This window comes from Penicillium samsonianum, assembly GCF_028829775.1.
Source record: "Penicillium samsonianum strain IBT 33392 chromosome Unknown utg000004l_segment0_segment0, whole genome shotgun sequence".
Taxonomy (NCBI): Eukaryota; Fungi; Ascomycota; class Eurotiomycetes; order Eurotiales; family Aspergillaceae; genus Penicillium; species Penicillium samsonianum.
In genome coordinates, this window is record NW_026643262.1 from 1,114,920 (window position 1) to 1,137,873 (window position 22,954).

General features: G+C 48.2%; 10 protein-coding genes across 10 annotated transcripts; 5 read left to right on the forward strand and 5 right to left on the reverse strand.

The window, feature by feature from the left end:
- Positions 1–628: 628 nt before the first annotated feature.
- On the forward strand, positions 629–2,227 carry N7471_007337 (glutathione synthase; the record flags this gene model as incomplete). Its single annotated transcript, XM_057280056.1, has 2 exons — positions 629–930; positions 985–2,227. 2 exons carry the CDS (start codon positions 629–631, stop codon positions 2,225–2,227), a joined length of 1,545 nt encoding a protein of 514 aa, XP_057134316.1.
- A 607-nt stretch (positions 2,228–2,834) lies between these two features.
- On the reverse strand, positions 2,835–4,134 carry N7471_007338 (Aldolase-type TIM barrel; the record flags this gene model as incomplete). The annotated part of the gene is made up of 3 exons (XM_057280057.1): positions 2,835–2,921; positions 2,991–3,064; positions 3,120–4,134. The coding sequence occupies 3 exons, from the start codon at positions 4,132–4,134 to the stop codon at positions 2,835–2,837; spliced, it is 1,176 nt and encodes a 391-aa protein (XP_057134317.1).
- An 839-nt stretch (positions 4,135–4,973) lies between these two features.
- Positions 4,974–6,866, forward strand: N7471_007339 (bestrophin family protein; the record flags this gene model as incomplete). The annotated part of the gene is made up of 7 exons (XM_057280058.1): positions 4,974–5,231; positions 5,335–5,482; positions 5,545–5,629; positions 5,692–5,817; positions 5,878–6,227; positions 6,278–6,451; positions 6,514–6,866. The coding sequence occupies 7 exons, from the start codon at positions 4,974–4,976 to the stop codon at positions 6,864–6,866; spliced, it is 1,494 nt and encodes a 497-aa protein (XP_057134318.1).
- A 675-nt stretch (positions 6,867–7,541) lies between these two features.
- N7471_007340 (uncharacterized protein) lies at positions 7,542–8,153 on the reverse strand (the record flags this gene model as incomplete). Its single annotated transcript, XM_057280059.1, has 2 exons — positions 7,964–8,153; positions 7,542–7,881 (listed from the first exon to the last, which is right to left on the reverse strand). Exons 1-2 carry the CDS (start codon positions 8,107–8,109, stop codon positions 7,542–7,544), a joined length of 486 nt encoding a protein of 161 aa, XP_057134319.1. The 5' UTR covers positions 8,110–8,153.
- Positions 8,154–8,287: 134 nt separating this feature from the next.
- N7471_007341 (DUF167 domain-containing protein) lies at positions 8,288–8,687 on the reverse strand (the record flags this gene model as incomplete). The annotated part of the gene is made up of 2 exons (XM_057280060.1): positions 8,288–8,449; positions 8,532–8,687. 2 exons carry the CDS (start codon positions 8,685–8,687, stop codon positions 8,288–8,290), a joined length of 318 nt encoding a protein of 105 aa, XP_057134320.1.
- Positions 8,688–8,990: 303 nt separating this feature from the next.
- N7471_007342 (sugar porter family MFS transporter) lies at positions 8,991–11,252 on the reverse strand (the record flags this gene model as incomplete). Its single annotated transcript, XM_057280061.1, has 7 exons — positions 8,991–9,745; positions 9,793–10,248; positions 10,319–10,512; positions 10,572–10,716; positions 10,775–11,055; positions 11,133–11,156; positions 11,218–11,252. The coding sequence occupies 7 exons, from the start codon at positions 11,250–11,252 to the stop codon at positions 8,991–8,993; spliced, it is 1,890 nt and encodes a 629-aa protein (XP_057134321.1).
- A 3,461-nt stretch (positions 11,253–14,713) lies between these two features.
- N7471_007343 (uncharacterized protein) lies at positions 14,714–16,019 on the forward strand (the record flags this gene model as incomplete). The annotated part of the gene is made up of 3 exons (XM_057280062.1): positions 14,714–15,210; positions 15,268–15,592; positions 15,645–16,019. 3 exons carry the CDS (start codon positions 14,714–14,716, stop codon positions 16,017–16,019), a joined length of 1,197 nt encoding a protein of 398 aa, XP_057134322.1.
- Positions 16,020–17,994: 1,975 nt separating this feature from the next.
- gatA (4-aminobutyrate transaminase gatA) lies at positions 17,995–19,654 on the forward strand (the record flags this gene model as incomplete). The annotated part of the gene is made up of 4 exons (XM_057280063.1): positions 17,995–18,245; positions 18,296–18,331; positions 18,383–19,545; positions 19,608–19,654. 4 exons carry the CDS (start codon positions 17,995–17,997, stop codon positions 19,652–19,654), a joined length of 1,497 nt encoding a protein of 498 aa, XP_057134323.1.
- A 520-nt stretch (positions 19,655–20,174) lies between these two features.
- spt4 (transcription elongation factor SPT4) lies at positions 20,175–20,774 on the reverse strand (the record flags this gene model as incomplete). The annotated part of the gene is made up of 4 exons (XM_057280064.1): positions 20,175–20,208; positions 20,276–20,328; positions 20,440–20,637; positions 20,697–20,774. 4 exons carry the CDS (start codon positions 20,772–20,774, stop codon positions 20,175–20,177), a joined length of 363 nt encoding a protein of 120 aa, XP_057134324.1.
- A 337-nt stretch (positions 20,775–21,111) lies between these two features.
- Positions 21,112–22,835, forward strand: ppt1 (protein serine/threonine phosphatase PPT1; the record flags this gene model as incomplete). The annotated part of the gene is made up of 5 exons (XM_057280065.1): positions 21,112–21,261; positions 21,360–21,440; positions 21,530–21,965; positions 22,011–22,741; positions 22,800–22,835. 5 exons carry the CDS (start codon positions 21,112–21,114, stop codon positions 22,833–22,835), a joined length of 1,434 nt encoding a protein of 477 aa, XP_057134325.1.
- Between the last annotated feature and the right edge of the window lie 119 nt (positions 22,836–22,954).

The following is a 22,954-nucleotide window of genomic DNA, read 5'->3' on the forward strand; positions in this document are numbered from 1 at the left end:
ATTAGCGGGCTGTTCAGACGTGCCAGGCGCGCATTTGTCTCAAGGACGCGACTGGGCAAGGGTCAAGTTTGGGACGGATGGATGGCTTGCCATGTCAAGGCCCCCAATACAAGTCAGGTAAATTCAGTTCAGATGCAAGTATTGAAAACCTGAGTTCAATGAGAACAACTGATGAATCAATGGAATAACCTTATAAGGATATGTGAAAGCAAGTGGGCGAAAAAAAGTTGAAAGGAAAGAGTTTTGGTAGGAGGAGAGGAGAGGAGAGAAGAGAAGAAAGAGAAGAGAGGGGACATCAATCAAAACAAACCACGTCCACCACCCTCTTCCTTCCTAATCTGTGCTATACGTGAAGCTCTTTTTTTGTGCCAGAATTTGAATAGGCGGTGAGCTATTTTCGGCTAGACCAGGGGAATTATACTCAAAATGGAAGGCGGGAGATACGGGCGGTCTCGCGTCCACGTCCTGTCTTTCTGCCTCAGGTGTCAATAAATGCCCCGCCAATTACAAATCCCCAGAATTCCTTAGAAAGTTGCCCCGGAGCTTCGGTGAGGTTGGAATCACTGAAAAGTCTAACTTGGGAAGGTCGTTGAGTGCCTTAGTAAATCAATCCCTGTTCACTAGCGATATGGCAGAATCAATTTATTCAAACTATCCGCCAGACCTGTCCCCAGTTCAACAAAAGTTTCTTGTCACTTTTGTGAAAGACTGGGCTATTCAAAATGGTCTCGCTGTTCGACCATCCCCAGCAATTATCCCAACTGGGGTAGATTCAAATGGGGTGTTGGCTACAAATGCGCCAGTGACGTTGTTTCCCAGTCCGTTTCCCAGAACTTGCTTCGAGGAAGCGACTGCTCTCCAAGAGATCTACAACGAACTTTATGCTACGATCACATGCAATGAAGAATGGCTGGGGAAGATTGTGGAAGAGTAAGGACCTATCTGCTCCAGCATGGTAAATTGCCCATTATTGACCATTTGCAGGCTCGTCGAAGTTGATGACTTTGTCTCGAACTTGTGGAAGGTTCATCTGGATGTGCAAAAGGAGGGATATGTTCAAAATCTATCACTGGGCCTCTTCCGGTCCGATTACATGGCCCATGTTCTGCCTACAGGTGTCCCGGCTCTAAAGCAGGTTGAATTTAACACGATCTCGTCATCGTTTGGGGGACTTTCAGCTCTTGTGCGACAAATGCACACCGAGCTTCTTGCCTCGCCGCCGGGTTCATCAATCAATTATCCGCCCCATCCTCTGCTACAATCCGAGATTCCACCAGAAAATACCGCAGTGGAAACCCTATCAGCAGGTTTGGCAGCAGCCCATGAGGCCTACGGGGTGTCCAAGTCCACCCCGGCCCTCCCTCTTTGTGTTCTCTTTGTAGTCCAGGAGACAGAACGGAACGTTTTTGATCAGCATGCACTTTCGACACAGCTCAAGACAGTTCACAACATTCCAGTCTTCCGTGTAGCCAGCGTCGATGTCTTGGATCAGACATCCATTCCCAGCTCAAACTCCTCGCGACCATTGTTATACCAGCCCCCTCACTCTCCCGACTCAACCTTCGAGGTAACAACTGTTTATCTTCGAGCTTACTATGCACCAGACGAGTACAAATCCAGCCGTGACTGGCTGGCCCGAACTCATCTGGAACGCTCGGCGGCGATCAAGTGTCCCACGGTGCTCAACCAACTGTCTGGCTGCAAGAAAGTCCAGCAAATCTTAGCAGAGCCGACAGGACCAGATCATCTCTCAAGCTTCTTGAAGGGCATTGATACTACGCTTGTTGAAAGAGTTCGGGGTACTTTCGCCCCACAATATGACCTGTCGATTAACAGTCAGGGTCGCGATCTAGCCCTCAATCCAGATACAGCCCTGAACCATGTGCTCAAACCACAGCGTGAAGGGGGTGGCAACAATGTCTACAAATCCGATATTCCAGACTTTTTGCGATCCATTCCAGAATCTGATTGGAGAGGCTGGGTGCTTATGGAACTCATCAACCCTGCAGCCAATGCCCAGAATGTTGCCTTGCGGAATGATGGCGAGGTCATTCGAGGAAACGTCATCTCTGAGCTTGGTGTCTATGGTACCATTCTTTGGGAGAATACTGGGAAGATTTTACACAATGAACAAGGCGGGTATCTGTTGAGGACTAAAGGGAAAGAGGTGAATGAAGGCGGCGTAGCCGCAGGATTCTCCAGCTTGGACAGTGCTCTTTTGTTCTAGATAGCTCATATGACATTTACAATATCCACGATTCACTCATGCTTACATACATACACGACATACTACCCAGATAGGCAGCTCTATGACATTTTCTATAATCCAAAAGAATACGAGAGCATGGCTCTCATAATGTGGTTGGTTTTGCGATTTCTGCCCTGTTGGAACTTCCATCATTCTCGAGCAGACGCACAACTTCAAAGTGGCCTCTCCCAGGGGCCCAGTCTAGCGGCGTCAAATTATACCCGCCGTCAGATGCTCGGTTGGTAGCATCCACACTGAAAGTACAAGTAAACCGTCTAACGTACAGCCTGCGGTTTGCATTGCACCCGGCCTCCAGGCAAGCTCGCACAATCTTCTCAAAACCACAGGCCGCCGCCGAGTAAAGTAGCTAAAATTAGTCATCTCCACCACCAGTAATTTTTGGCGAGGCGTCGCCGTCTTGAGGGTATTTTATTCTAACCAAACTGCGCAGAAGAGAGACGAAGCAGGTCTGGAGACAGGCTAAATGCTGAGCAGAAATCTACGCAGAGATGGGTCGAACCACACAATAGCAATACAACGGGGTTTCTTTCACTGGGCATATTTCCATGCAGCAATTCGAAGTATTCTACAGTTTCGACCGGCAGTTTGTCCGACAGGCTTCGAGACCAGATGGCCCATCGTAGATCTGTTTCTCTACCAGTCGAGTGTTTATCTATAGCGGTCAGTTCACTTGTATTCAAAGGTTACAAACGAAACAGCCGGGGCGCATATGCAGACGTACGTGTTGTTTCCCAAGTTCATCAATATTCTTCACCCCGAGAAGTCGCATGCATGTCTTGGTCTCGTCGGTCAAAACTAAGCTCTGTCAGTAAGTCACTCCGCAGAAAACCTTGAGGTTCGCTGATCATACTTTGCAATGTTCTCTTTACGCCGTCCACCCCTCCGGCCCCCAAGCCCCAGAGCGCAGCTCTTCCTATTCCAACGCCTCGTGCGCCCAAACAAAGAGCCTTGACCACATCAGTTCCCCTCTTGACCCCGCCATCGACCCACACCTCAATCTTGTCGAAGACCTCGGGGCAGTATTTCCGGATTTCGAGCAGGGTGTGGACAGCAGGAGGAGCCGTGTCGAGAGACCGACCGCCGTGGTTGGAAAGGATGATTCCTTTGACTTGGGGCGTATATTGTGTGGCAATATACGCATCTTCGTGTGTTTGAATGCCCTTGAGAACAATCGGAAGATCGGTGTGCTTGGCCAACCAAGTGAGGGTCTCTGTCCATGTAAGAGAAGGATCCAGTCCCTTGAATACTGGGTCTCCAGTCTGGATAATTGGCACGGTGTCATTGTTGTCACTCTGATATAGAGCCTCGGAACCGATGACGTTGCCGCTGCGTTCGTCGTCCTCTCTTTTCCCGGTCACGGGGGAATCCAATGTCAGAGCAATAAATTTGACTGCACTCAATTTGTTGATTCGAGCCAGCATTCGTTCGCTCTTGGTTCGATCGTTCTGCACATATAGTTGCCAGCCAAATACTTGGCCTGGGGCGGCGCCCGCAACAATCTGCTCGGGTGTCATCGACGCACTGTTTGAAATGATCTGCAAAGCACCGAAACTGCGACATGCCTCTGCGATTCCAGCTTCGCCAGAGGGGTGCCCCAGCCGGGCCATAGCGGCTGGGGAAACATAAATTGGGATAGAAACATGGTTGTCTAATAATTTTGTGTTTAAATCACATTCCGTGCAATCGACAAAGACCTTTGGCCTTAATTGGATGGAGCGGAAGACCTCGGTATTTTGGTGCTTGCTGATCTTGTCGTCGGATGCCGAGTAATAATAGGCCCATGCCTTTTTGTTCACTATTCTAGTGGCGGCATCTTCAATCTCATCTAAATTGAGCAATGCCCCGACTGACTTTTGTTCATCCATTTCCCTATGACTCCGCAAAGTGGGAAAAAGCAAAAGGCGTCAGGAAAACAGGGGTACAGATGAACCGGATCCTTTTTCCTTTTCGGGTTTAGTGCGAAGCCGTCAGCCCCCAATTTGGGAATTAATATACGATGTACTATAAAGTACGGAGTACTCCGTACGCCGTGGACAATATAAGCTGGCTTTGTCGAACAGTTGGAATCTATAAACAACCTTGAAACTATCAAATGCTTGGGTTTAATTCTACCTCTTCCCACTTCATGGCCTAAGGAGAGAGTATACTTACATTGGAGCACTTGGAATATGTCATAGATGACGATCAATACGTATGTTTCAAGTTTTATCCTCTTTTTTTTTTGGCTCCGGGCTTTTTTCTTTTTTTACAAGTCTGCTCCGCCTGGTACACTTTAGGGCTTGGATCTATAATCTGTAGCACTAGCCCCCAGCCCAATCGCGATCTGGACGATTTGCGAGCAATTCCCCGTGAAATTCCGCATAGACCAATAGAAACATAGAAATACAGAAATTTCCATGGTTCCAAGGTTCCCCTGAAGGGCTAAAATTAAACATGCGGACGTGTCCGTCGACTCCACCACAGTCTAGATCCCGTTGAAACGCCCCTGTCAAGCGAATGGTGTTTCACTATTTCATTTTGACTTTCCCTTCTTTTTTTCCTTTTTTTCTTCTTGTTTCGGCTTTTATTCTTCTTCTATATTCCTACGTTCGCTTGTATCTTTCCTTTCTTCTAGTTAAATTTATTGACATCAGAACCGGCCCAGTTCCGGCTTCATTCACCTTCTTTTTTTTTCCATTTCCTTTCCAACTTTTATCGCCTCGCCATGACCGACGGCCACAGTGCCCCTCCAGCTGATGCGCCGGCACCAGCAGCAGCAGCAGCAGACTGCACTGCTGCGCCAGTCCCCGCAGATTTGCGCTCGCACGCCCATCATCATACGGCACCGACCCATGAGAAGGAGCAGGTCTCCTCCATTGGCCGCATTACTCCTCGGCCAACATTCTTGGAACATCTGGCTACCTCGCGAGACTCGCAGTTCCAACTTGACCGACGGGATTCAAGCGAATTGGACCGATACTTTGTAAGTCAATCGGATGGAGAGATGGTCTATATGGAAGAAGAACAGAAGAACAGAAACATGTTATAGGATAATAGATTGACAAACTAACATATTTCTGGTCTAGCATGGCCCCCGAAACATGGAGAAGCATTCCAAGTGGCCCATCATGATGCGAATGCACGGCAGCGTCATGCCGAAGATGATCATGCCGATTTTGACTGTCGCTATTTGGTCGACCGCTGTTACTGTCTTTTCGAAAAAGGTCCATAACCGTGAGTAGTCCCCAAGTGATGGATCAAGAAATTACTTGGAATTACATTCTGACTCGAACAAGTTGGTATCAATAACATCCTGCTCACCGTGCTGGGTTTCGTGGTGGGTTTGGCTTTGTCATTCCGCAGCTCAACTGCATATGAGAGGTATACTATTTCTTCATTTTAGCTTCGACTAGAGCCATACACTAACCCGGCTTGCACTACAGATGGGCAGACGGACGCAAATATTGGGCCCAGCTCATTCAAACGTCTCGCAACCTCTCGCGTACAATTTGGATCAATACCGGCGAGAGAGAAGGTGAAGAAGGAAAAGATGACATCTTGAGAAAACTGTACGCGATACCCCAGGGGAGTGTATCTTGGTATTGTTGATACTAACAGGCTCTGTATAGCTCCGCGTTGAACCTCATTTTGGCGTTCGCCGTCTCCCTTAAACACAAGCTCCGCTTCGAACCCGATATCGCGTACGAAGATCTGGCTGGCCTGGCTGGACACCTTGACACCTTTGCCCGTGATGCCCATGACCGTATGGTTGTCAATCCTCCGCCTAAATCTATTTGGAAGTCCGCAGGAGAGTACCTTGGTGTGTCCTTCGCCGAGTCAAACCCTCGGAAGTATATCAAGCGGTCCAAGAAGCCTCTTGGACATTTGCCCCTGGAGATCCTTAATCATCTGTCCGCGTATATCGATTCATGTGTAACCAACGGTACCATGGCTTCAACTCTGCACCAGGGACAAGCTAGTAAGTCCTCAACCCCCTATCTTGTGATGCTCCAACTCTAACCCAAAAAGTCACCATGATGTCCACCTTGAATGAGGTTTTGACCGGCACAGAACGTGTCCTGGACACCCCCTTGCCGACCGCATACAGCATTGCCATTGCCCAGATTTCATGGATCTACATCCTGGTACTTCCATTCCAGCTCTACAATGCTTTGGAAATGATCACCATCCCAGCATCAATTGGTAAGAACCACTGAATCATCTCCCTTACACAAGTACAAGAGCAATTCTAACGGACCGTGAAGTGGCTGCCTATATCATCCTCGGTTTGGCTACAATCGGCAGTGAAATTGAGAACCCCTTTGGTCAGGATGTGAATGATCTTCCACTGGACACCTACTGCCGACAGATCGCCGTGGAAATGGATATCATGACTTCCAATCCCCGACCAAATGTCGATGACTTCATGTCGCGCGCTGAAAACCTCGTTCTATTCCCTCTTAGCCAGCTAGGATACCCTGACTGGAAAGAGCGGAGCGTCGAGGATATTCGTGGTGCACTAAGAACCAAAATGGTTGTCAGCCCGTCGTCTGCGGCATCAGATACATCTACAATTGTGGAAAACATTTGCCCCAAGACCACCGCATCATCAGTCTGATCTTCCCTGAAAATTTGTCACCAACAACCAGGGGGAAATACAAAAGGTAATCTTCTTGGCAGGGGATGAGAATTAATTGTGCATTTATATAAGCGGCATCAAATTGTTTGATAGTTGACCAGCGTGTGAGTTATGGCGTTTTCATCTGAGTCATGTTGACTCCAAATCGAACCACAAAAAAAAAGCAGTTCTTGCTTGGCTTGCGCTTGCTCGCCCTTGCGTACATAGATTGACATTGGCTCCAAAATCGATTCCTTTCTTCCTTATTGTACACGAACTTGCCAAAAGTGCTATGTCTTCAGCCGCCGGTGTAGGCCAAGTGTCTGTGTCTCATTCCGTCCGAGGGAGCCTTGGGCGACACAAGCTCAGTCTCAGGCACTCGATTGTTGCCAGGCTCATGGTATCAGACCAAGTCAACCTCGTTCCATTTGGAGCTGGCATCGTCGTCGCATGTATCGTGGGGGGTTACTGCAGCGGCCCTGCAGCCACACCCTTGCCACGCCACAGGTCCCACGCAGTATGCACGACGGCACGTGCAAACTGCGATGAAAGTCGCATGGGCGTCGTCATGACCCAAGGGGGATCATTTGACAAAGAGTCAAATATATAGACTAGCCATAGTTCGCAATCGTTTCTCATAGTACCCGCTTTGAAGCAGTAGTACAACCAACAAGCCTAAGGAACGAACAAATCGGCCCCAGAGCCGGCAACCAGGGCGCCTAGGAAGTTTCCCTTGGCGCAAACCCTCCATGCAACATCCGCAGAGCCTGCCGAATTATTTCCGCCGCCAATCCATGAGCTCAATGCGCTCACGACGGCCGAGGCATCCTCGCGAGGGACGCGAATCCACACAATGTCGTGCTTCGTGGTTGGGGAAGATCCATTCTCGATCTTCAGGATGTCGATCGGAATGGCTGTTCCTGTAAGGCCGAGGAATTGCGATAATGCGGAGGAGAGGTAGGTTCGTGCGGAGAGGGGATCGAGGGGTTGTGGTGCACTTCCTGGTTGGGAGACACTAATATTTCTGGATTAGCTTGATTCCCGACCGGAAGTTCCTATCTAGAGTCAAAACGAAGAAAAGTGGATGAATAGCTTACAGCTTGAGCTTGAGGTATGTCCAGGGTGGATTGCGCGACGTGAAATGGAGAGTTTTTGTTTTTGGCTCTGGCGCTTTGCGCTTTGCAGGCTCCGTTAAAGGGACATTGGTGTCAATTTCCATGTCGCCATGTGTATCCTCTGTCATACTGGCTGATTTTCTGAACTGTTCGGGGTGGTCGGAGGTTTGGCCGGAGCTCCGCCCCCAAAAAAAAACAGTGACGGGATTCTGCGTCACGGGATCAAACAATAATCGAGTTGTGTCAAAAACATGAGCCAGCGAGTGGGAATCAGCAGCCCTGGAGGGTCCAGATTCGATATTCAAGCTACGAGTTTCGTGTATTGACAGCGGCCTTCAATATTTGCGTCGCACGCTGCAAGTATGCTTCGCCGTCGTCTCCGATCTCCAGATTGGCGACACACAACATTTTCTCTCGTGATTTCGCGCCACGAATAACGTCGACGCTCGATTTTGGAACTTTGAAGATCTAGCAAATGGTCAGATGAAAATCTCTGTCTTTTTTCCATAGACAAGATGAAGTAAGAAAACGCATCCAGGGTAATTCCCACCTCTGCGAAGATGTGCGACACTGCAATATTAGCTGCTCCGTCGCGTGGAACAGCAGCCACAGAAATCTCGACTTTATCGATGCCCACCTTTGTAATACCTGTACGGCGAGCAGAGGAGTTTGGCTTCACATAACAAGGGATGTGGAGGTTGAACATTTTGCGAGAACACGGGGTTTTGCTTGCGATGAGGCGGAGGAAAGAATATGGGCTAGACATTTCTAGTTGCGGTCAATCCAAGACTACATATAATTGAGGATGTGGAATAGAGAGGTTTTGAAGCAAAATTAATTGAAGTAAACTAAAAGCAATTGATAAAGTGGCCAGAAGGGTCATAGTTCAGCCCTAAATGGGCGAACCTCCCTATCTAAAATCCACGGGAAACAAGATTTCATAAGCATACGAAAATGAAAAATGCAGTATTCTGATCTTGTAAATCATGAGTTGCATCTTGAGCTGCGATCAAACATGTTCGGCATGACGCTCATTCTCGTCGGCTGCATGCTTCTCTGAAACACCAACGGTCCCGGGGCCTGCGGCATAATCCCGGGCGACCTGGTAAAGTTCCGGGCAGACCGCATCCTTGCGCATCAGGACATACCTTTTAATCCACCACGGGAGAACCTGGGTAAGTTGGTATTTGGCATGAGTTCGGGTCGGGACGCCAAACACGTAGTCCAGTTCCTCAAGGGAGCGCTGCATGGTTTCTGGCATAAAGAAGAATATCAAAGCAAATGCAACGAGATTCAAGCCGGCATAGAATCCAAAGGCACCCTGCGGAGTGAATGCTCGCAACATCCATGGGAACGTCAGAGAGAGAACAGAAGCCCAGAAGTTATTGGTTGCGACCGCCCAGGCCATTCCAACTTCACGGTGGGACAACGGAAACACCTCGGCAGAGTAGGTGAACGGAACGGGTCCCTCTCCGGGAGAATAGAATGCGTCAAAGAGGTAGACGAAGAATGCGATCAATCCAATATGAGCGTTACTGCTTATGGGAATCCAGAAACAGAACCCAGCTGCGAGAAGTGTCCAACACATCTGTGGAAAGGTGAAAAGTAGCAAACCTCGTCTGCCAAATGTATCGATCGTCCACACGGCGGGCCAGGCAAACACGAAATTGATAAGGCCGAACCCGAATGATGCAAGAAGTGCTTCGATGTTGGAAGCACCGGCAAGTTGAAAGATAGTCGAGGAGTAGAACGAGATGATATTGACTATATAATTAGTTCAATTCTTCCCCTGTCTCGAGTTTTGTACTTACTTCCGCACATCTGTTGGGCGATCATCACAATGCCAGAGGCTTGAACCGCACGACGCAGACGGGGCACCGTACACAATTCCACAAAACGAACAAACATGTTGTCGCTCTTGGAGAATCCCGACTTGGCAATCAACTGCTTCTCCATCTCCAGCTGGGCATGAATCCGGTACAAATCTCTAGCGGCCTGCAAAGGGCTATTCCGTAGTCTGAGAAGAGACGCAAAGGCTTTCTTGTGGTTTTTCTTGGTCATCAGCCATCGTGGAGACTCGGGACAAAACCAGATACCAATTAGCAATGGCACAGCTGGAATAAATGCAGAGCCTAGCTGTAGTCGCCAAGCAATATCACCAGTGTTGGCCACAATGAGGTTCGCGCACGTTCCGAGGAAGATACCAAAGGCCGTCCAAAGCTGCCATGACATAACCAGGCCGCCACGAATGTTTGTGGGTGCATTTTCTGTTGGGTCCAGCTTAGTTTTAGTATGGTACTCATGACTGTCTGGGATTTATAGATCAAAAGCACCTACCAGCCGAGTAAACAGGAACAGTGACTTCCTTGAGGCCCATGCCAAGTCCGAGAAGAACACGACAGGCAACGAGCTGACCCCAATGCTGAGTAAAACTGGAGCCCAGGGGGGCTAGAAGACTGAAGATTGCGGCCAGGAAGATTGTACCACGACGGCCGAGAATATGGTTCAGGGGATCGGAGAGCCAAGCAACACTGTAGGGTGATATATACGTCAGAAGATTGCTCGAATGTAGAACAATTATATTACTCACAATAGACAGATGGTAATGTATGGGGACGCATTGATAAAACCGACAATCCATTGGTTACGCTTGCAAGTCTCCGGGTCGGGACATTGAGGCGAGTTATTCGGAATACCGAATTGGACATCGAAGGTCAGATTAGCACCGTTCGAACCTATGAAAATCATCAGCCAAGACTAGACCTGAATTCATAAACAGAGTACTATTCTGACCAGTCTGATCCCAGCCTTGAATAGCTGCCGAGATCGAGTTTAGAATGATGGTGTAGTACAACGCAAACGGGTGTTTCCAGCGCCGAGTGTACTCCTCGTAAAGGACATGGCGGTCATCATCATTGAGCTCGGAAATTTCTTCAATGCCAGCTGGGGACTGAGCTACCAGGGCACCTTTCTGCAAGAAGGGCAAGATATTCTCAAGGTCATATTCAGTAGCATAAGCCGTCACATTCGCCATAAGCTGATCGTGGGGGATTCCGGCGAGGGGGTTTTTGATCCTATTGCATATCAGTTTGACCTGAAGCCAAAGACAAGAGTCACCTCAACCAGCACAGATCCATGCTGAGTTACTTACTCCCCGGTGACATTCTCAGTCATTCTAGTTGATGGGTCAGTATCAGAGCTTGGGATAGAACGGTAGTCATTGTGTGGTTACATACCCCCCAACCGCGTCATTTCCGATTGGATCGGGCATTTTGATGCGTGACAGTTTTCCTATGATGAGAAAAATCAAAGCAGAGAGACTGTGCTTGAATGTTGTTGCAAAAGTTGATGAAATGTAGTCGAGCTCTGAAGATCGCTCAAAGGTTGAGAAGGTGAAGGAGAGAAAATTACGATGGATGAAAAGCAAACGGAAAGAGCTTTAGATACAAATTCAGATGGCAGTCATTATACAAGCAGAAAAATGTTTTGGATTATGTATGTACTTACGTGCTCTTACCTATGCTAGTAAAGGATTGATGGGGGAAAGTTGTCAGACAACCAAAAAGCCATCAACTAACTGATTGGCAGCCTTGTTGGTCCTTTGTGTGAGTGTGCAGGTGCTACAGATATAATAATCCATCCATTATCCCCAGCGTCCCGCTCCCACTTACTATTGACCTTGTATTCTGAGGATACTTAGGGTTATTGCCTTGGATAGGTCCGTGTGGGCCGCTCTGGATACAACGCCATTGGGCAGGGGACCAAGGCTTAGCTGAAGACGGCCTTGGGGATAGAGCTTTTGGATGCGAGCACGGTCGATGGCTTTGGGTCGAAGGGTTTCAGCTTATACAGTCAGCAAAGAAACACGAAAGGAGTCTGGAAGATTACTCAAATCATGAGAATGTTGCACCACTTTAGAGGAGCGTGGTATAAAGTATATTCCCAAGCAGAAGTCCCCGCAATTTATATTGACCCGCTTAGTGCGTTGCTCTTGAGCTAAAATGGTATACTGTTGCAACCTTGGAATGTTGATGGTATCAGCAAGGGTTCACGGTCCTGCCGAGTATATGGTTGGCCAGGAAAATGCATGGTGATCTTTGCATATATTTGTCCAATAACGGGCAGGTCAGCATGCATATTCAGCCGCTATGTAATACCCGGACAGCTACAAGTCTATGTACATTATCTCAAATGGCCCATTAAAACCATAGCGCTTTGTGCTACACCATGGACTGGACCCAAGGCTGTGGTGCACTGTTCCACGGCAGTTCCTACACTTGTTGCTTTGGATTTAAACCAAGTGCTCCCTGTCATTTCTTATAAGTCCTCATTTAGTGCACATGCTTTGTTTCTGCCAGAGGATTTTTGCTATACTCGATAGTAATCAAATAAAGATATCTAGCTATCAAGCGGGAGAGCAAGACTAGCACATATGCCAGGTCTTAAAGTTGAAATGTTCACCAAACTAAACCATTTCCAAAACTAGCCGGAGGCGATAGGTAAACTATTGGTGAATGAAACTTTGGAACTAACTATCCGTTAGCCTACTTATACATGTGCTCCACGAACATTAGAGATCATGTCCAATTTTATACTCTTAGGGATCCTTCCGTTGCCATTTTGGTCTCTATTTTTGGCGGTGACAAACCATTATATCTATCAAGAATCTCGAATCAACAAAATATATGAACCCGGCATTCTAGAAGAGATGTAATCGTGTGATACAGTTTGTCGAGATGTGTTTGATATTCTTCAAGATTGTTGGCATGCACTGTTAAAGGCACCAATGACGATTCTTGTAAAAAAGAGCCAAACGGAAAATTAGGCAAAAGGCAATTTTTGTGGAGCCCCTTATCTTTTACGCTTACTACGAAGACGTATAGGGGCCAGGGTTCAAAACCCCTTTTTAGGGGGATTTTATGCCTGCGTGCCTTAATTTAGAACTGCTTTATACACCGCCCTAATACAGTGTACTGTAAATTGTTAATACATCAAACTGCCTAGATGAAGCTTTTGATCTCTATACAAATTTAGGTAACTCCATATTTCTGGGCGGTTTGGAAGTCCAAAACATGGGGATTGCTAATTCGACCCCCCTTGCTTATTTCTGATCTTTCTCTTCTTCTCTCCTTCATGCGCCGTCACTTCTTCCAAAAACGCTAGCTATAGAGAAAGAACTACGCCGGTAGGCTTTATCAATCAAAGCTTTACTTCATACAAGATCTCGAAGTCCACCTAGCCCGTCAGATCGTGTATTAAACCAGCTTGTGAAAGGCTTCCGTCTTACAATGTAAGGTGCTATCTTCCTTGCGAAAGAAAACAAGGAATTACGCGCCGCTAACGAGAAGTAGAAGCAAAAGCGCACTCGATCCCGAAGTCAGATACCAGCTGAAGCAGGGCTCTCAGTATAGGAAGCTTCTCAATTGATTACTGAGCCGGTGGTAGCAGTTGAAGCACCTCCCTCCCCTCCACGAAGAAGCCCTTTACCGGCTTTACAACCACGTACACGGGGGCCACCAAAGTGCAGTGGTTGTGGAGAAATAGGGCATAAAATCAATAGATGTTCAGCCAGATAGATGATTTTAGTGTATTTAATTTAATGGAGTTTTGGTTGAGATAAATGCATTTAAATTTAATATGTAGGGTTGGGGTGGCGGCTCGCTTACAGTGGCGGCTCGATTACAGTGGCGGCTCGCTTACAGTGGCGGCTCGCTTACAGTGGCGGCTCGCTTACCGAATACGTTACTCATTCCAAGGTTATTATTACGCAAGATGTCAGAGTTAAATGATATTGCATGAATGGTGCGAAAGCCAAGTGGAGAACGCGGCAAGACAAACGGTGACCCCGCATCCTCGTGAGATGAACCGGTGGACTATGCACATTGTACAAATTATATAGTTAACTAGTGAGTCAGGCACATACTACATACATGTATATATCAATCCCTTTGTTCTGTAATTAGCCTTCGATGTTTACTTATTATTCATACAATTTACCAAGGTAGTAACTATATTGAAATTCAAAACCTCATAATTTAAGCGAGCCTCGGCTGGCCCCTCAGCTCGCCCGAGGCCGGGACCACCTGGCATCGGTCTCCGTAGGGCACACGCGGAGTCACTGCTTTTAACTTTGCACTAACTTCAGTCTTTCGTACCTGAAGCAAGCCAGTATCATGCTTAACCTCTCACAAGCCTCTCCGGGGTAGATCACAGTTCCAAAGGCATAGTGCGGCCGAAGATAAAACAAATGGGGCTCTATATGTACCTATCACTGTCCATCCCACTCCACATCAACCTTCGGTCGTATTACCATTTTTGATATGGCGTGGATGTTGGTTTCTGGTTTTGTATCTAGGGGTCATCTTCAATCACGAGGCAGATATGCGCTAAACTCTCTTTCGAATCATATGTGTGGGTTTTTTTTCCCGGGAGCTTCAATGTTCTTTGATCTACTACTTATAGTTCTGTATTGGGAATAAATGGTCTCGGCCATCCCTGTAAAATTATATCTACCCCATGTCCCTAGTAGATTGTACCTTCTATTTTTACTTCCTTGATCTACGCAATATACCCATATGAGTTGGCTCCCTTGTCTCTCTTCATTTGATATTTGACTTTTCCCATTGCTGGCTTGGGTTGTGGCGATGGCACTTGCCTAGACACTCTTACCTATTTTCTTTGCACTTTGATACCCCAAATATAACTTTTCCCCTTCCTTGCACGGATAAGATTATGCAATTCCCTCCACCAGCCATCGCGGAGTCGTGGCCAACCCCAAACTATATCGACCCTCCCACGCGCGGGCACGGCGTCCTCATTGTAAACGTCGTCTGTCTCACCTGGGCCTTCCTAATCGTCTCCCTCCGTCTGTACACTAGAGTATGGATTACATACAGCGCCGGTGTCGACGATGTGCTTATTATCATCGGTCTGATCTTCGCCATCGCAATGGCCATCGTCACTTCAATCGCCACTGAAAATTGGGGCATGAACCGCCATATCTGGGATATTGAATTGTCTCGATTCATCATTGTCCGGAAACTGAACCTCTGCTTCCAATTATCGTTCGTGGTGTCGTCTTGCTTCACCAAGCTCTCTCTGCTATGGTTCTGTCGACGACTCATCGGGAAGGGCAACTTCGTGCTGTATAACTGGGCGTTTATTATTTCCATGGGTTTCGTCGGGGTTTCTAGTTTGCTGTTTTTTATTATCAGCATCTTTCAGTGCTCGTGAGTGGGTAGTCTTGTGTCGTGATGGTCTCTGGTCGTTGCTAATGTTTCCTATAGGCCTATCCACGCATACTGGCAAATCAACACCACCGAGTCGTACTACTGCATGAACGATGGTGCGATTGTCTTCTCCGCCAGTATGATCAATATCTTTACCGATTTCCTGGTCACGGCTCTCCCAATGCCATTGATCTGGAGTCTGAAAATGCCCGCTCGTCAACGACTCGCCGTTATCTCCATCTTCGCCCTCGGTGTCGTGGTTAACGTAGCCAGCTGTGTACGAACCGTATACGTGTGGGAGAGTATGATAACCGGCTATGATGGGACCTGGCTTGGATGGCCGGGACTGGTCTCTGCCGCAGTGGAACTTAGCCTGGCATTGGTAAGAGACCAACAGTCTCGCTACTAGAATGTTCAATGCTAATAATCAACAGATCTGCTCTTCAGCTCCAGCCCTCCGCCCTCTCATTGCAGCCTTTCTACCCCGTTTCCTCAGCTCAAACCGCAACATCAGCTCCTCCTACAACCAACGGAATCGCACCCACAGGCTCTGGTATTCAAACGGCCGCTCTCGATCATCCCGTCTGGTTACCGATAACTCACATCAGCTGGGCTACAACAGCGATAGATTTGAGATTATGCGCACCGTTGAGATGGAGAGCTGGGCTGAGTCACGACTCGCAAGCCACGATAAGATGGGCCATGAGATGAAGATGGGCATAGTCTATGCTTCTCCGACGAGTACTTGCTTCTCTGCATCTGGGCCAAGCGATACGCATTTTCCTTTCAATGATCGGCAGTCGCGCTAACCGCTCTGCTTTAGTACATCCCATTTCTTCTCTTACTTCTTATCTTATTTCTGTTTTTTACGAACATTTATGTCACTTTAGCTGGATGATTTTATTGAGCTGGAACGGACACTTCACACAAACAACGATTTACCTTGTACATCTAATCTTGAGACTGTAATGACTCTAATGGTCATTTCCTAGGTTGTTCAACAGATGGACAACGACTAGCCTCAATAATTTCAACATGAAGTTACTTTCCTCCTGTAGTATACAAGGATGTAATCTATCTGCTACAATATAAATACACTCGATGTAGATCATACGCGATCTCGCGGGGCATTTTCCAAGCAATTATCAGCCTCGGCCCCCGGATTTGACATGTCCCATTGCCAGTTCAATCGTGCGCCGAGTCCTGCGCTAGTTCCAACCTTTAATATGGGGTGGATTATGATGGGCGCGTGGTGCTCTCTTGAATCATCTCCATTGACTACTTATATGTACATACTCTGAGTGATCCACTATATAACAGCAAGTGTTAGTTGGCTAGACTATCCCAGATATTTGGGTGGGATTGTATTCAAGGCGTTGTCTTCTTGCCATTGCGGGTGAAACACATAGAAAGATATATATACTTCATCTTGAGGCTATCCATTGTAGTATATTGGGGGTATGACTGCATATGTCCACGGGTAGGTATAACTATAGGTACATAACCTGCAAGGTGTTATTGACGAATCTAGATCCAACGACAGTATTAGTGTTGGAAAAAAAACAACCCTCGGCTTTGGTATTACTCTAACCAACTGAGTTAAAAGGACCACTTTTTTTGCTTTATCCCCGAACAAATTTTCCACCTACGAATTTACAACCAAGGAAAAAGAATTATCTACTCATCCATGGGTGACATCTATGGATGGCCAGACACGACGCATCACAAAAAGAAAATGTGGACAAAAAAAATGGACTCGCGGGGAATCGAACCCCGGACCACTCCCATGCTAAGGGAGTATTATACCACTAAACCACAAGCCCAATTGATTGGTTGATTTTGGATAATAGTGCATTAATAGCCAGACAGACCTTTGGTGGTGAGTAAAGGTCAAGTCAACAGCCAAGTTCAATTCAGATCAGCGTAAATAAAATAGGTTAACTTATTAGTCGCTCCTCTCGTATTCTATTCTCCGTGTTTTTATAATAAAATATATTTATATTACATATGTATTTATTGGGATCGTCCACTGACTGATATATATCAAGATTCCACAGGAGGTCCCAGATTACAAAACAACCTTGGAAGACCTATATGATCAATTGAGCCCATTACGATACCAAATTACAAAGGATCCAGTACTCCGTACATATATATGTACTATAAATTGCGGTGAAAGCCCCCCTTGACCTCCGCACTTTGACCTTGTAGTCAAGACATCACCTGGACATACACGCACCAGATAAGAAACAATGCCAAGACTAAAGTTAGCTTATCGCAATGATCTACAGCAGGGACATGACGACCTTGACTTGGGTTTTTTTTGGCTCTTTGTGCGCGACTCGACCCCAATTGAGATAAATACAATAACCTCCCCGGGACGTCCAAATGGAAACTCTTACCATATAGATTTGACCAAGAATCCACCAGCGTAGACTTTCTTAATCCGTCCACATACTCCATCGGACGCTCGGCGTTTCGCTGTCGAGAACAGCCCCCGATTGGTCAATATCACCGACACAAAAGCAACATACGCGGGGAGAAGCTATTGAGCTCCAGGATAAGGCCGATAACATTCTCCAACTGCACCTGGTATAAAGCCACCCTGCGCCTGTTGGGGTTCCATTCTATTTCATCTAACCTACATATTTTGCTTTCTTCCACACGGCTGTATTGATTGATTAGGGTTCCTTTCTTCTACACCGGATAGCTCATTAAACCGCTATTCTCTCCCCGCATCATTCATATTGTCCCCTCCACCCCCCCCTTCACATCAAAATCACAATGTCCTCGGTATTCCGTGCCAGCACACGGCTGCGCTCTGCAGCTCGCCTCCCGGCAGCTCGCGCTCTTTCTACCACTGCCGGTCTGCGTGCAGCGGAGAAGTCTTACTTCCCCAATGAGCCCACCGCACCCTCCGTCTCGGGGACAATCCCCGGACCTAAGAACCAGGCCGCCGCCGCCGAGCTCGATGAGGTCTTCGATGTTCGCAGCTTGAACATGTTGACTGACTACAACCAGTCCGTGGGAAACTAGTATGACAGACCCCAACCCACTATCAAGACTCGACTAACCCCGCCTCTAGCATCGCTGATCTCGATGGAAACAAGCTCCTTGATGTGTAAGTCACCAGCCACTAGTCCATTGGAAATAGAGAAGCTGACCCCAGTAGGTATGCTCAGATTGCTTCTATTCCCGTTGGATACAACAACCCCCACCTCCAGAAGATTGCCGCCTCGTCCGAGATGTCTTGTGCCCTGATTAACCGTCCGGCCCTGGGTAACTTCCCCTCCTCCGACTGGGCTCACGTTCTCAAGACTGGCGTCCTCCGTGCTGCCCCGAAGGGCCTGAACCAGGTTTTCACCGCTATGGCTGGCTCTGATGCCAACGAGACTGCCTACAAGGCGGCCTTCATGTACTACCGCCAGATGCAGCGTGGTGGCCCCGAAGTCGAGTTCACTGAGGAGGAGCTGCTCTCCACCATGAACAACCAGAGTCCCGGCTCGCCCCAGCTGTCCATTCTCTCCTTCAAGTCTGCCTTCCACGGCCGTCTCTTCGGTTCCCTGTCCACCACCCGCAGCAAGGCCATTCACAAGTTGGATATCCCCGCCTTTGACTGGCCCCAGGCCTCTTTCCCCCAGCTGAAGTACCCGTTGGAGGACCACGTCCAGGAGAACGCCGCCGAGGAGCAGCGCTGCCTGGCTGAGGTTGAGCGTCTCATCAAGGAGTTCCACAACCCCGTCGCTGCTGTGATGGTCGAGCCCATCCAGTCCGAGGGTGGTGACAACCACGCCTCGCCCGCCTTCTTCCAGGGTCTCCGTGACATCACCAAGCGCACTAACGTCCTCTTCATCGTCGACGAGGTGCAGACCGGTGTTGGTGCCACCGGTAAATTCTGGGCTCACGATCACTGGAACCTGTCCTCTCCCCCGGACATGGTCACCTTCTCCAAGAAGGCCCAGACTGCCGGTTACTACTTCGGTAACCCCGCTCTGCGCCCCAACAAGCCCTACCGCCAGTTCAATACCTGGATGGGAGACCCAGCCCGTTGCCTGATCTTCCGCGGAATCGTTGAGGAGATCGAGCGTCTCGGCCTCGTTGAGAACACCCGCTCCACTGGTGACTACCTTTATGGTGGCCTCGCCCGTCTCTCCGAGAAGTACCCCCAGCACTTCCAGAACCTCCGTGGTAAGAACCAAGGTACCTTCATCGCCTGGGACACACCCAAGCGTGACCAGTTCGTCGCTAAGGCTAAGTCCTTCGGTATCAACATCGGTGGAAGTGGCCCCTCTGCTATCCGTCTGCGTCCTATGCTGGTCTTCCAGAAGCACCACGGTATGTTAACCTTCTCTCTCATTGTGCCCAAGACCCATTACTAATATATCTTTCTCCTACAGCCGATATCCTCCTTGAGAAGATCGAGCAGATCGTCCAGGTCCTCTAAACAAATGCCGGCAATGACCTTTAGAAGTGCCTGGGTGTTTTCAATTTGGCTTAATGAGCGTTTTTTTCCCTCTTTCTTTTATTTTTTCTGGAGAATTCACCTTTCTCCCTTTCCTGCCACGACTTTATGTCACTACAAAAATGCCATGTATATTCCTGGACATTGTGCTTACACACAATTGGGTTATGACTCAAACCGAATCATTGGGGCCGGAGTACGGACATATACTCTGCAAGCCGTTTTCTTATCTTTATGTCCCCAGCCGAAAAAACTGGAACTATAAACTCCTAAGAAGTAATCCAAATCTGCTCTGTATGCCCTTGTAGTCCAATAAATAATATGAAGAAAAATAGGTAATGCTTCCAATCCGAAACTCCGAACGACCAGCAAAATTGTTGAAACCACCCTCATATTGCATGTCTTGATTGAATCAATGGTGTGCGCCGTAGGGGTATCCAGAACCAAGACTGTACGGGCAAGGGTGGGTTCGTGTAGCGTTAAAGACTCAAGGGTAGGTGCTTCATGCATCCTCCTCGCCAGTGCTTCCGTCTCGCCTGGAACAAGCAACCGTTAGTATGATGAGGGAGATATCTCAGTGGGATGAGTTTGAGGAACACGTACGGGACATATTTAATGCCAGAGTCCTCTAGACTGTTGATAATGTATTCCGGAAGCTGTCAATGTGAAAGACACAATTAGCTATTTGGTGCTTGATAAGAGAAATAATAGAGCTCTAGGGAATTGCAAAAGAGTCCCATCTCTCCAGTAATCAAGTATGCACTTACTGTTCCCGTGACCTTGGTCGCATATGTGCCCGGCACGTAGTTATCCAACCGCTGCCAACGAGCGACCCAGCTCGCAGCCGGATCCCGAACAGCGATCAGGCCCTCAAAGACCTGTGACGTGCATTCTTGAATAGCATCATTGTTCCCACGGAGTTGGAGGGTGCTCTCGCAATTTGGGCAGCCTTCACGCATGAATTTCTGGAGTAATCGGGGTCGTTAGAGTCGCCGCGGAAACGGAGATGGGCAGTAGCTCTTACATTGTGAATTTGGACGACAGAGCAGACCATGCAGGCGCGCAGGGTGCGCTGCTGGTTTGGAGGGGCGTAGAAAGACATGGAGCAAATATGAGGATGTGAAGAGAGAAAGAAAGCTATGAATGGGAGTTAGCCGTCAAGTCTGGATCGATGCCAAGACCCGTTGCGATCGGGGAAAAAGAACATGGGAGAACCAGGGTCAAGAGTCTCTTCTCTCTCGCTTTTTTTTTTTGACCACGCTTTCTTCTTTTTTCGCTTCTCTCTCTCTTAGTCTATAGTGGATTTAGAGGAGTTTTATTCTTTTCAGGCATTTGTGTCCTTTCTCTTCCGGCTCGTATAATTGTCACCTTTTCCTCCGCGCCCTTGTTTCGCACCGATAATCGCTGTCTCGTGCCCCTCGCATTTTCTCTCCGCCCAAATGGCTACCGATCAAGAAGTGGCCACTGCACTTAAGGTGCAGGGCAACAAGGCTTTTGCTCAGCACGACTGGCCTCTCGCAGTCGACTTTTATAACCAGGCTATTGCCAAATTTGACAAGGATCCATCCTTCTTCTCCAACCGGGCCCAGGTGTGTTCCCGACGATCATGGTGTCACATTCCCAAGCGTCGTGTGCACGTTCGTTAGGATCGGCAAAGCTAACGGTCTTCTTTTGTTTGGTGTCACAGGCTCAAATTAAGCTTGAAGCCTTCGGCTTTGCTATTTCGGACGCCACCAAGGCAATCGAATTGGATCCCAACTATGTGAAGGTTAGTCGGTATCCCTACCCGACAAGAGAGACAAATTGTGCCTGCAGATGCAGTAGTGGAGATATATGCTAAATCCACATTTATCACAGGCCTACTGGAGACGTGCCCTCGCCAATACCGCCATTCTAAGCTACAAGGAGGCCTTGAAGGACTTCAAGGCCGTGGTTAGACGCGAACCGGCCAACCAGAATGCCAAGCTGAAGGCTGCCGAGTGTGAGAAGCTCGTGCGCCGTAGAGAGTTCGAGCGGGCCATTGAGATCTCAGACCCGCCTTCTGCTTTTGCAGATTTGGATATCGATGCTATCAATGTTGAGGACGGTTATGATGGTGTGCGACTTGGCGAGGAAATGTCGCAGGAGTTCATCGATGATATGATTGAGCGCTTTAAGGATGGAAAGAAGATCCATCGCAAATATGTTTTCCAGATCATCAAGGCTGTCAAGGATCTCGTATACAACGAGGCTACGATGGTGGAAATTGGTGTGGAATCGGGCAAAAAGCTGACAGTCTGCGGTGATACGCACGGTATGTATTGTCTATGTTCGAGTGAAGCAGTTGCTGATTGAACAGGCCAATACTTCGATTTGCTCGAGATCTTCCGACGAAACGGTGCCCCCTCCGATACCCACGCTTACCTCTTCAACGGTGACTTTGTTGACCGTGGCTCCTGGTCCTGCGAAATCGCACTACTGCTCTATGCATACAAGTGGTTGCGTCCTAACGGTCTTTTCCTTAACCGTGGAAACCACGAGACGGATGATATGAATAAGGTCTACGGCTTCGAAGGCGAGTGCAAGGCTAAATATAACGAGCGGGTCTTCAAGGTGTTCTCCGAGTCCTTCTCGGCTCTGCCGCTGGCCACCTTGATTGGTGACAAATACCTTGTCCTGCACGGTGGTCTCTTCTCCGATGACAAGATCAAGTTGGATGATATCCGCAAGCTCAACCGCCACAACCAACGGCAGCCTGGCCAAGCGGGCCTGATGATGGAGATGCTCTGGACAGACCCGCAGACCGAGGCTGGTCGCGGCCCCAGCAAGCGTGGTGTCGGTCTCCAATTTGGCCCTGATGTGACCAAGCGCTTCTGTGAAAACAACGGCCTGGAGGCTATCATTCGCTCCCACGAGGTGCGGATGGGCGGTTACGAAGTCGAGCACGATGGTCGTTGCATCACCGTCTTTTCCGCTCCCAAGTACTGCGACTCGACTGAAAATAAGGGTGCTTACATCAACATCGGCCCTGAACTCGAGCTTGCATATGAAGTCTTTGAGGCAGTGCCACACCCCGATATCAAACCGATGGTAAGATTATGACCTTAAAACATCTACATAATCAAGTTCCCCCAGCTAACTGTCCCAGGCATACGCGAATAACTCTATTCTTTCGGGAATGTGATGGCATATTTGGTTTTCAAGCGCGGCGTTGCCCAAGAGATCTACCTAGAATTGATGTTCCAAATGTATTTATGTGCATGAATGATGTATTCCGAGTAGCTCTGAGTAGCTCTGACGTCG